At 47.7% G+C, this 12,820-nt stretch overlaps 1 protein-coding gene across 4 annotated transcripts; it reads right to left on the reverse strand.

The window, feature by feature from the left end:
- Nucleotides 1-1,957: 1,957 nt before the first annotated feature.
- Nucleotides 1,958-12,795, reverse strand: LOC139558826 (zinc finger protein 687b-like). Of its 4 annotated transcripts, none has more exons than XM_071374312.1 (10): nucleotides 12,580-12,795; nucleotides 9,506-11,845; nucleotides 8,978-9,240; nucleotides 8,278-8,462; nucleotides 7,678-7,854; nucleotides 7,220-7,382; nucleotides 6,714-7,040; nucleotides 5,682-5,794; nucleotides 3,693-3,789; nucleotides 1,958-3,518 (listed from the first exon to the last, which is right to left on the reverse strand). In XM_071374312.1, the coding sequence occupies exons 2-10, from the start codon at nucleotides 11,829-11,831 to the stop codon at nucleotides 2,943-2,945; spliced, it is 4,227 nt and encodes a 1,408-aa protein (XP_071230413.1). In that variant the 5' UTR covers nucleotides 11,832-11,845; nucleotides 12,580-12,795; the 3' UTR covers nucleotides 1,958-2,942. The 4 variants fall into 4 exon arrangements, with proteins under 4 accessions (XP_071230413.1, XP_071230410.1, XP_071230412.1 ...); XM_071374309.1 differs by having other exon boundaries at nucleotides 8,978-9,279; XM_071374311.1 differs by lacking the exon at nucleotides 12,580-12,795 and adding an exon at nucleotides 12,328-12,561 and having other exon boundaries at nucleotides 8,978-9,279.
- Between the last annotated feature and the right edge of the window lie 25 nt (nucleotides 12,796-12,820).

Here is a 12,820-nt window from a genome sequence, read left to right on the forward strand (position 1 = left end):
GTCTCGAACCTCTACGGACAATTTATTCGACCTTATTGGTTTGTGCTCTGACATGCACTGTCAACTGTGGGACCTTATATACACAGGTGTGCCTTTCCTAATCATGTCCAATCAATTTAATTTACCACAGGTGGACTCCAAGTTGTATTAACAGGATGCACCTGAGCTCAATTTCGAGTCTCATAGCAAAGCGTCTAAATACTTATGTAAATAAGGTATGTTTTATTTTTAGTAAATTTGCTAAAAACCTGTTTTCGCTTTGTCATTATGGGATATTGTGTGTACATTGAGGAAAATGTTTTATTTAATCCATTTTAGAATAAGGCTAAACATAAAATGTGGAAAAAGGGAAGGGGTCTGAATACTTTCCGAATGCACGGTATATATATACACACATATACAGTGTTTCATAGCAGGTGACAAAATAAAAAGGAAAACAAAAAAACAAATAGGTCAAGCACTGATTCTGCAGTTAGAAAACAATTCAGAGAAATGTCCATACACATTAAAACACAATTACAACCCCTCGCAGTCTCCCTCTGCTTAGTTGTGAGTGACAATCTATAGCTAGCCCACCTCCCATAAAAATCCATTTTTTTTTTGTTTCAAATTGGTTGAAGAACAAAACATTTGAGTACAAATACTATACTTAAATTCACATTTTCGTAACAAAACCTGAACGCTTTCTTTTCGTGTATATGTTCCGTGCAACATATACCCATGTCCACCACTGGTAAAATCTTGGAACTCACTTATCTTGGCTAGAAGATTGATGACAATGTACCACTTGAAACAAGACGGGTTACAATAATCTACACTGAACTAATATATAAACGCAACAATTTTAAAGATTTTCCACTTCATATAAGGCAATCGGTCAATATAAATAAATAAATTTGGCCCTAATCTATGGATTTCATGACTGGGAATACCAATATGCATGTGTAGGTTACATACCTTAATAAAAAGGTAGGGCCGTGGATCTGAAAACCAGTCAGTATCTGGTGTGACCTCATGCAGCGTGACACATCAGGCTGTTTGTTGCCTGTGGAATGTTGTCCCACTCTTCAATGGCTGTGCGATATTGGCGGCAACTGGAGCACGCTTTTGTACATGTCGATCCCAAACATGCTCAATGGGCGACTGGAGAATGCAGGCCATGAAAGAACTGGGACATTGAGCTTCCAGGAATTGTGTGCAGATCCTTAAGACATGGGGTGTTGCTTTATCATGCTGAAACATGAGGTGATGGCGGCGGATGAATGGCATGATGGTGGGCCTCAGGATCGCAACACTATCTTTGTGCGCTCAAATTGCCATTGATAAAATGTTGTGTTCGTTGTTCGTAGCTTATACCTGCCCATACCATAACTCCACCACCACGGGGCACTCTGTTGACATCCGCAAATCGCTCATCCACACAACACCATCTGCCTAGTATAGTTTAAACTGGGATTCATCCGTGAAGAGAACTTCTCCAGCGTGCCAGTGGCCATCGAAGGTGAGCATTTGCCAACTGACACTGTTGACACCAAACTGCAGTCAGGTGAAGACGATGAGCACGCAGATTAGCTTCCCTGCGATGGTTTCTGACAGTTTGTGTTGAGCTCCTGGGCTGGCGTGGTTGTGAGGCCGTACTTGACAAATTCTCAAAAATGACGGAGGCAGCTTATGGTAGAGAAATTAACATGAAATTCTCTGGCAACAGCTCTGCTGAACATTGCTGCAGTCAGCATGCCAATTGCACACTCCCTCAAAACATCTGGCATTGTGTGTGACAAAATTGCACATTTTAGTGGCCTTTTATTGTCCCCAGTACAAGGTGCACCTGTGTAATGAGTATGCTGTTTAATTAGCTTCTTGATATGCCACACCTGTTTGGTGGATTATCTTGGCAAAGGAGCAATGCTCACTAAAAGCGATATAAACAAATTTGTGCACAAAATTTGAGAGAAGCTTTTTGTGCATCGAACATTTCTGGGATATTTTATTTCAGTTCATGACACATGGGACCAACACTTTATATGTTGCGTTCATATTTCTGTTCAGCGTATCAAATAGAGAAATAAATCTCACCTGTCTGTGTCATACATTTCAAGTTCCCTTTACCATTGAATCTTGCTATAAGATTGGCTGCAAATGACTCACAAACAACGACGACAATGTGTTTCATATAAATAAATAGAACAATGTCATTAGTACTTAAAATCAGTGTTACTCTCAATACAATGTTTTGCTTCAGATACCAATTTAAAATTGGACACTGATTTGAGAACAGTTTTATCGAACCCTCACTAAAGAGGTGGACCCATAGAAACTGATCTATGACCAACAAGAGTGCTTTCTTTGTACAGTGGGTCGGGTGGATGCAAGTTTAACGATGTAATGCAAGACAGAATACCTTTCGTGACACATAGCTCGGAAAAGGAAATTAGTAAGAAAATACAGAAGGAAGTGCATGTAGAAATGATAGTATGGTTCACATTAAGATAGACAAACCATATTAATGGCAGAAAAACGTACACAATCATGGAAAAGTTGGACACATATGGCTGATGTCAATGCTATGATCAGGTGGTCTTGACCCTCAGAACTCCCACCCTCATGCGTGTCCAGTCCACTGCTCAGTATGATGATCAGCATGCGAGTGTGACAAAGAAACACTCTGGCAAGTTCAAGTGGCTCAGAAGTACATCTAGGTCAGCTCTCATCTATCCACATTCAGTTCCCCTAAAATGATTCCAAGTCAAAACCCCTCATCTCCCAGGCCTGTCCGTCACTCCGAGGCCTCACCCCTCCTTTCCATACTGGGGCTTGTCCGGCTCTGGAGTGAAGTTTCCCAGAGTTACAGATCTAGGATCTGCTTCTTCTCCCCCAATCCTAACCATTAGTGGGGGAAATGCAAAACTGACCCAGGATCAGCATCTAGGGGCAACTTCACCCTACTGGGGCTTGTCCGTCTTGTGGGCGGTAATGAAGGCCATGCCGTGGGTCCTTAAGTGGGTGTTAAGGTCGGAGGCCCTGTCGAAGCGCCGGCTGCACACCCTGCAGCTCATTTTCCCCTTACCGTCCTCTCCGTCCTGTGGGGATGAGGGTAAGCTGTCCGGGGAGGAGGGGGTGCGGGGTGGTCTGTGGTTGGACTCCCCCTGGGGGTCTCTCACACGGTGGGTGATGAAACGGTGGCGTCCCAGGGAGCCAGCCGAGGCGAAGCACACGCCACACTGCAGGCACTGGAAGGAGGCGGCGTCGGCGCGATGCTGCGGGATGTGGCGCTGGAACTCGGCGCCGTCCTCCGTGGCGAAGCCGCACGGCACGCAGCGGAACACGTTGTCGTCCTCCTCGCGCTCGGGAAGCGCCAACGCTCGTGTTTTCTTCACGGGAATGCTGCCCTCCTCGCCCCCCTCTGTGGCCTCTCTGCTGTCCGTGCCGCCCCCTTCCTCGTCCCCTGGTGGCCCCCCCTCCCCGTCAAGTTCAGATGAGCTGCCTGGGCCCTTACCCGGGACTGAACGCTTCCTGGTCTGCGGAGAGCCATGCATGGGGACAGAGGGGTGATGGGGGGAAAAAGAGAGAACGTCAAAAAGCATTATTGATTTTTGGTTTAACATACTCAGATCCAAGTCACCACACCATGGGTAACATTACTGAAATGGACCCCCACCAAGTGATGGAAAGAAGAATGGATTCTAACTGACCTGTCCGTCAGTGGCTCTGACCCTGTGATGATGGACCTGGATATGCTTCTCTAGTATGAGCCGACTGCTGAAGGTCCGCTTGCCCTCTGTGCAATATCTGCAAACACACAAGTATACACAGAGGCTCTGAGGATGCTGCACACTTTTCCTAGGTGGGCTGATATTCGACTGAACTTAACATTCTAAATATCCCTGCTAATTGTCTTGTCATATCAACTCTACAGACATTTTCATATATAATACACTGCTCAAAAAAATAAAGGGAACACTTATACAACACAACGTAACTCCAAGTCAATCACACTTCTGTGAAATCAAACTGTCCACTTAGGAAGCAACACTGATTGACAATAAATGTCACATGCTGTTGTGCAAATGGAATAGACAAAAGGTGGAAATTATAGGCAATTAGCAAGACACCCCCAAAAAAGGAGTGATTCTGCAGGGGGTGACCACAGACCACTTCTCAGTTCCTATGCTTCCTGGCTGATGTTTTGGTCACTTTTGAATGCTGGCGGTGCTCTCACTCTAGTGGTAGCATGAGACGGAGTCTACAACCCACACAAGTGGCTCAGGTAGTGCAGCTCATCCAGGATGGCACATCAATGCGAACTGTGGCAAGAAGGTTTGCTGTGTCTGTCAGCGTAGTGTCCAGAGCATGGAGGCGCTACCAGGAGACAGGCCAGTACATCAGGAGACGTGGAGGAGGCCGTAGGAGGGCAACAACCCAGCAGCAGGACCGCTACCTCCGCCTTTGAGCAGGAGGAGCACTGCCAGAGCCCTGCAAAATGACCTCCAGCAGGCCACAAATGTGCAGGTGTCAGCATATGGTCTCACAAGGGCTCTGAGGATCTCATCTCGGTACCTAATGGCAGTCAGGCTACCTCTGGCGAGCACATGGAGGGCTGTGCGGCCCCACAAAGAAATGCCACCCCACACCATGACTCACCCACCGCCAAACCGGTCATGCTGGAGGATGGTGCAGGCAGCAGAACGTTCTCCACGGCGTCTCCAGACTCTGTCACGTCTGTCACATGTGCTCATGTGCTCAGTGTGAACCTGCTCTCATCTGTGAAGAGCACAGGGCGCCAAAGGCGAATTTGCCAATATTGGTGTTCTCTGGCAAATGCCAAACGTCCTGCACGGTGTTGGCCTGTAAGCACAACCCCCACCTGTGGACGTCGGGCCCTCATACCACCCTCATGGAGTCTGTTTCTGACCGTTTGAGCAGCCACATGCACATTTGTGGCCTGCTGGAGGTCATTTTGCAGGGCTCTGGTAGTGCTCCTCCTTGCACAAAGGCGGAGGTAGCGGTCCTGCTGCTGGGTTGTTGCCCTCCTACGGCCTCCTCCACGTCTCCTGATGTACTGGCCTGTCTCCTGGTAGCGCCTCCATGCTCTGGACACTACGCTGACAGACACAGCAAACCTTCTTGCCACAGTTCGCATTGATGTGCCATCCTGGATGAGCTGCACTACCTGAGCCACTTGTGTGGGTTGTAGACTCCGTCTCATGCTACCACTAGAGTGAGAGCACCGCCAGCATTCAAAAGTGACCAAAACATCAGCCAGGAAGCATAGGAACTGAGAAGTGGTCTGTGGTCACCCCCTGCAGAATCACTCCTTTTTTGGGGGTGTCTTGCTAATTGCCTATAATTTCCACCTTTTGTCTATTCCATTTGCACAACAGCATGTGACATTTATTGTCAATCAGTGTTGCTTCCTAAGTGGACAGTTTGATTTCACAGAAGTGTGATTGACTTGGAGTTACGTTGTGTTGTATAAGTGTTCCCTTTATTTTTTTGAGCAGTGTATATATATATCCTACTTAGCAGACGCTTTTCCCCCCAAAGTGAGTTAGTCATACATACAGCATTTGTTTTTACGTACGAGTGGCCCTGGGAATCAAGCCCACTCTACCAATTGAGCTACAGGGGACAAAAAATATGGTGCTTTTGTGGATGTTTAGATGAGTATGGGGTTCACTCACTGGCAGTGGAAGACTCTCTTGTTGCCCTCGTGGATGACACGTACATGGCGCCGCAGGCTGGAAGAGGTGGAGAAGGAGCTCTCACACACACAACACGGGAACTTCTTCATAGCCTACAGAGGCAGATTCAAGGAGAAAAGAGAGGGTGAGTCCTCTGTGCGTGTGTACACACACACACACACACACACATACTAAACAATCTTGGTACAACACCTAGTGACCTCAGCAAGAGATTTTCTTTTGTGGAATGACAGTCACAGGGACCAGAGTTTTAGTCCCAGTCAGGGTACCCTCCTAAATAACTACATTGGTGTCAGATAACATCTCTAACCAGGTTTCCATCCAACCATTTAAGGATGAATTACCTGATGCATGAAAAAAGGAATGACCGGGCTGATGAAAATAGGATTTGCCGGTTATATTTTATAAATGCAGACAAAAAAATATATAATAATTCGACATGGTGGGATCTTTTTGTAATGGTAAAACTAATTCTGCGAGAAATTGCGGTGGAAATGTCTCAATGCGCAAATATTGATATCATAACGAAGTAAACTTGGAGTTACGCGATATCTTGTGTGGTCCTCCCACAACGACTTGGGAAACCATACAGTTTATTAGGCTACTGTGGGGTATTGTGTGTAGATTGATGAGAAAATATATATTTAATCAATTTTAGAATAAGTCTAACGTAACAAAATGTGCAAAAAGTAATTTGGTTAGTCAGATTTATTTTTCCTTCGAAGTGTTCTCTGCAAGTTGACTGGCATCTATTGTGTTGCAATGGCCAAATCAACTTCTACAAAACAAGTTTTACAGCAACATAATCCAAACGGAAGGCTACATTTTTTTTGTTGTTGTTGCAATTCACAAATTATTATTTGATTAAATTCACCGCGATCTAACCGAATCCCAAATACTACAATGGCAAAGCGAATCATTTGATTTGTTAAAAATAATCGATTCACATCTTTATTTTTTATGTGAAGTGGGGCATCGGTTATACAGATAATTACATTTGTACGGCCTTACCTTTCCGTGCTCTGTCTTCATGTGAGAGATGTAGTCGTCGCTCTGTGTGAAGGTCTTCTGACATTGCTGGCAGCTCCATTCTGAGATGGTCCCACGATGGCTGCCTACCTCCATAGAACTAGACTGATTCTCAGGTTCCTCATAGTCCTCACCCCCCTCTTCCTCCTCCTCCTCCTCTTGGTCTCGGCCCCAGTCCTCCCCATCTGAGTTGTCCTTTTTTGCAGAGGGCTTGGATTTTGGGAGGGAGGGGGCTGAGGGGTTGGTGGGGGCAGGGGCAGAGGCATTGGATTGGCCCTCCTGTTTGACTGACAGCCTTCTGTGAGCAGTCTGGATAAGAGGAAGTAAGAAAGGGATAACCAATCAGACAAGAGAAAAGGGAAGACAATATTGACAAATTAGCTCCTATAAATTACTATTTACCATCCAGGGGATTGATCAACTAACATATCACTTTCCTTTATTACAATCATATGTTTACCTGTGAGTTAGAATTTCACTAAACAAACCTTTATGTGTTCCATCATGGAACCTTTCTGTGCGTAGAGTTTGGTGCAGTCAGGACACTTGAACACATGCACTTTCTGCTTGGCCAGGTGGGTGTCGAAATGCATGTACAGTAAGGGTTTCTGGGTAAAAACTGTATCACACATCACACACTTGTAGATCAATCTGCAAATACAGAGACAGAGGGAATTTAAGAGTGAATGAAGCTTTCTTTCAGGGCTCAAATTGTGACAAAAACAGACAAGAGACATGCTTTTACAATCCACAAAAAAACAGTGTTTCCCAATTCTGGGGACCCAAAGAGGTGTACATTTTTGTTCTAACACACATGAATTAAGTGTGTTAGTGCTAGAACACTAGGACAAAAACGTGCACCCCTCTGGGTCCTCAGGACCAGGATCGCAAAACACTGCTCTAAACCTAGAGACATAACATGGTTCAGTGACTGTGGGGCACTTACTTGGCCTGTCCCCCGGTGAGGGTGGGGTGCTGGGTGCTGATGTGTCCCTGTGCACTAGGGGCAGACTTAAAGGCCATAGGGCAGCTGGGGCACTTGTGGAACACCTCGCAGTGGGCCGTCTGGATGTGGGACTTGATGGAGTTCAGACCGCCGAAGACCACCTGGCAACTGGAGCACCTGGGGAACATATGAACAAAAACAAAATGTTAAACACATAGGTTTAGTCACTGATGCTAATTATAGAGTGGCCGTTGACAATTGGGTGGCTCGATTGTGATGCAACTACGGAAAGGATCTTCAACCACATGTCTTTTCACATATCTTTGAGTTAGAGGGCGTGTATTTGCATTTGATTACTGTATGTATCCCTCTCATACATCAACCTGACAATGGAGTGTCATAATAATACTGCATCGAAGCAGTAGTTTGTGGTATTTACACTTGCATGTATTTGTAGCACAATTGTCTATCAGTGCAGATGGCCTACACACTGAATAAGGTTGCTAAGCCGAAACATCTGTTTAAGCTAGTGAAAATACTTTTGCGTGTGGACTTATTACATTTGTTGCCGATTTGTAAGTGCAGACACTATCTCTTCACCTGTATCCAATGCGGCGGGCGAAGTGCAGACAGGCCTCCTCCAGGTGGGTCTGGAAGCTGGCCTGCCGGGCGATGCCCCCACACTCTGGACAGACGTGGGGTGCCCGGTGCTTATGAATCCTCTGGTGAGCCGACACACTGCACCAGTTAGGCAGCATCATGGGAGGGGCGCACAGCATACAGGTCTGGGCAGGAAGATGAGAAGTTTAACAATTGACATACAGCACACACATTGAGGAATTCATCATAACTCGTTTTCATAGTAAACATTGGCAGCATCATGGGAGGGGAGCACAGCATACAGGTTTGGGTAGGGAGGAGAGAGAGGGAGAAAATGTTTAAAAGTTGACTAAGGCATAACACTATGAATACACTACTACTTCTAATACTGTAAAACTAATACTAGTACTGTGTAATAAGACAGTCATCAATGCACACCCACAGGTCTGGCCAAGGAAGAGAGAGAACATGTTTTAAAGTTAATTAAGTCATATTGAGGCATTACAAATGCCTTGTTTTCATAGTAAAACACTAATATTGAGTAATAGTATTGACTAATACATAAAGTAAAGCAGTCCATTATCTGTGTCTGGGAAACTGCCTCATTCAGTCATTACGTATGACTAAGCTTGACACTAGTAGTTCGTCATTAGCCTGTGAATAATGCACACCCATACTTCAGGCTCTGTAAAGGACTCACCGAGTTGGGGGTAGCTCTGATCTGCTGGAAGTGGGCGACCAGCTCGGCCTTGCCAGAGAACTGGGCCTGGCACTCGGGACACTTGAAGTTGTGGTACTGCAGCACCTCTCCCTTCTTGCTGGGGAGGGGCATCAGCACCTGGGGGATCTGGGGCGCACGGCGGACCGGTCTCAGCTGGGCTGCAGATTGAGACTGTGTGTCCTTCAGTGGGCTGGAGCTGGATGACACGGCGGGGGCTCCGGACGTGGTGGAGGGGGAGGAGACTGGAGGAGGAGAGGAGATTGAAGAAGGGGAACACATGCCTGGTCAACAAAGCAAGAAAGCGAAGCAAGAATACAAAGAAGTTGGAAGTCAATTGCATGATGGTATCTCTCTTGTATTTCATAAAATAACATGGACCACACCCTGACAGAAATAAAGCTTGGTTTATATAGCCACATTGCATGCGTCCTAAATTGCGTAAACTTTTTTGCTGCGTCTATGGGACGAAGCCATTTTCACGAAACTCTTCCAAAAGTCCCGCCTTACCGATGAGTGTGGTGTCCTGCTGGCCAATCATCTGCTCCACGGTGACGGGCCTCATGACGAGGTGAGAGCACTGCATTATCAGCCCTCGTTCCTTATGCTCCCTGGCGTGGAGCAGCAGGCTGCACTTGTTGAAAAAGGCCAGCCGCTTGGCACAGTGGTTGCAGGTCACCTCGATGCGCAGCGAGCGTCTGTCATAGTGGCGGGCCAGGCTGCGCTCCAGGGCGAAGGCATCGCCACATTCTAGACAGCGGTAGCCCATGGCAGGCAGAGGGAGCCCCCACTCTGGGGGCGGAGCCGCCGAGAGGTCAGGCTTATAACTGGGCAGCAGGTTCTTGCTGTTGAGGATCTTGTTGAAGGCCTCCACCAGGCTAGACTGGCTGCGGGAAATGACGGCGCCCGTGCTGTTCACAATGGAGGCAGGCTTGTTTGGCTGGTGAGTGCCGGCTAGGACGCTGGCGCTGCCTCCATTAGAAGTTTTAGCACCAACAGGACGTACGCTCATCCCACCAGTGGCTACTGAGAACTTCGGAGAGGAGGCAACCGAGGGAGTGGCAGGCAGGGCGGCAGATTTAGTGATGCTAACAGCAGTGGCAGATACCTTGGCCTTGTCCGAGGAGGCAGCCATCTTGTTCTGAGCCTTGGTTGCAGCAGCTAGCATAGCACTACTGGCTGCTAGTGTAGACACGGGTAGTGTGTTGAGGCTCTTTGCTTTCTGTGGCTGGGAGGCTGCCATACGACCAGAGGGAGTGTCAGGTTTCCAGGCCCTGTTGACTGGGGTCTTCCGCACCACTGGTGGAGCTTTGCTGGGCTCCAAACCCTTGGCTCCAGCAGCACCTGCTTTGGGTGCGACCCTGGTAACAGTTCTGGTGATTCCACCAGTGGAGGTTTTGATGGTCTTTATCCGCACTTTGAGGGGCCGGGCAGGAGCAGCAGGCCCTCCTGGAGTTGAGGTGCAACCTTCAGTGGTTGGAGGTGTAGACTTGCCATCACCCACCTCCATGTTCTCCTCTCCTGTTCTTGCACCCTCTTCCTCTCCAATTGCACCCTCTTCCTCCTTGCCATCCATAGCATTCTCTATTCCATTTCCCACCTCCATCTCCTCCTCCTCCTCCTTAGGCTCCTGAAGGTCTGAGGGGGGTGGTGTGGAGGCTACTGCAGGGCTGGAGCACCTCTTGGCAGTTACTGGTGCTGCCGATTTGGGTATCTCTGGCTCAGGACTTTCAGGTGAGTCTCGCTCTTCTATAACATGCTCTGGGTGTTTGTCTTCCTGTGGTAGACTCTTGGTGGAGCCTGACTGGGCGGTTGATGAGGTCACTCTACAGCCCGAGGGAGTGTCCCCTGGTTTGGGATGAGCTGCCAATGAGGCCATGGGATGGGTGGAGTCAGTGCGGCCAGCAGAGGACCTAAAACGACGGGTCAGTTTGGGAGGGGTGCGGGAGGGGGAGTCAGGGGGTTCCTGGATCAGCAGCGGGGGCCCTAGGTCCGGATCAGAATCATCCCCCTCTGAGTCTCTGGGACACAATGCCGGGCTGGCTTTAGGTGCCCCGTTAAACGGCGGAGATGAGTGCAACGGGTGTGAGGAGAGGGCGGATGGCGGGGACGGGAGCAGAGGCTTGGAAGGTGGGAAGAAAGGAGAGGACAGTCCTACTGACACTCCTGGGACAAGAGAAGCAGACACAACAGATGAAGAAGAGGATAACGAAGCTTCTTTGCCTGCCTCTTGCCGTGTGTGCTGCTGCTGTAGGAGCTGCATCTTCCTCGCCCTCCCTACAGGGTCTCCCGACCCTTGCGCCATAAGAGGCTTCAGTCTGTTGAATATATTGCCAACCTGCTTGACCGATTTAGTTGATCCAGCACCGCCTCCTCCACCCTCTGTTTTGGGGGTAGACACTGACCACGGCTCCCCATTAGATTGGGCCTGAGCCTGGGTTAGGGGAGTAGTTATACCAGCAGCCCCAAATCCATTGTGATTGAGTGGTTCAGATTCCACCATGCCTGGGGCACAGACACCGAGCCGTGGACCCATAGCGACCCCGGCAATGCTGTCCATAGTGTTCTGGTCTGTGTCCTCATCCCCTCCATCGATGTCAGGTCGTACACAGTTCTTTACGATAACACTGACAATAGGGGTGTCAGCCTGGGTGTCCGTGGGGCTAGGTGGTCTCAGAGAAGGCCCTACACCAACCCCACCTTCCGGCTTTCCCAGAGGTGCACCGCCTGGCCCGTCAGCCTCATCAGCAGACTGGATGGCCTCTTTAGCATCGATGTCAGGAATGTCAAATGCTGCCAATAGGTCATCGAAATCTGGGGTCTTCATGTCCCCCATGCCGGGACCAAATCCTGCAAGAGGATACACCAAGAGGACAGTAAATTTGTGATATGATTCCAAGTTTAAGACATCCTGTGTTTCTAATTTCTCATTGAAATTGCTAAATTGATAGCCAGTTGGCTGTCCTTATAGGTTGCAGTTCAGTAAAGGTAGCTAGCTAGTTAGTAGCTAAGCAAGTTATTAACACCGATCGAAGCCGAACAGGATTTATTTGACCCGAGCATTTGTAGCGACTGTTAGTCAGCGTAGCAAAACATTGCATACAGTAAACATTGCGAGAGGGGTGTTGCCATTACCTAGCATGAGCACAATGCAGTTTGACACACAGCCCGTCTCGCTACGATTGTCAACAAATAGCTACCGCTAACTAACATCTACGACAGACTAGCAACAACATATTTAGCTCAGAAATACATCCAATTGTTTATCTGTTCAATAGATTAATTCACTGAGTGTGTACGTTAAATTCGATATACTTTACATATGGATTAACCTGCAATGGCTTCACAATTAATCAATCATTTAAAACCGCAAACGTCTCGCAGCTGTAAGTTTATTTCGGCTTCCCCCGCCAGGCTAGATGGCCCGGCCGCGCTGAGCCCAAGCAGAGCGAGGGGTCCTTTAGTGGAGGCCATTCCATGCATTCATAACGAGTTACTGGGAAATAACCATAGATCGTTGTCACTGTGGACAATTGATGGTACCGGTATTTTGATTCTCAATTGCACATATTTTTATAGTTTACCTGGATCTGTGATTCCACTATTGTCGCTCGCTCCAGATGGCGTGCCTTTACTTCCTGCCACACGATGAAGAGGTCCTATCAGATCATTGTATTAATGCAATTTTTTATTGCCAAAGCTACAAAAATAAATTGTCACGGGAATGGTGCCACATACGGACAATTGTCATTTGTTAATTCTAAATGTGAACACAAAAGATGACACAAAAACAGATATGTTAATTCTTGCCACAATAGTTCACAC

This window comes from Salvelinus alpinus, chromosome 29 (genome assembly GCF_045679555.1).
Source record: "Salvelinus alpinus chromosome 29, SLU_Salpinus.1, whole genome shotgun sequence".
NCBI classification, from domain to species: Eukaryota; Metazoa; Chordata; class Actinopteri; order Salmoniformes; family Salmonidae; genus Salvelinus; species Salvelinus alpinus.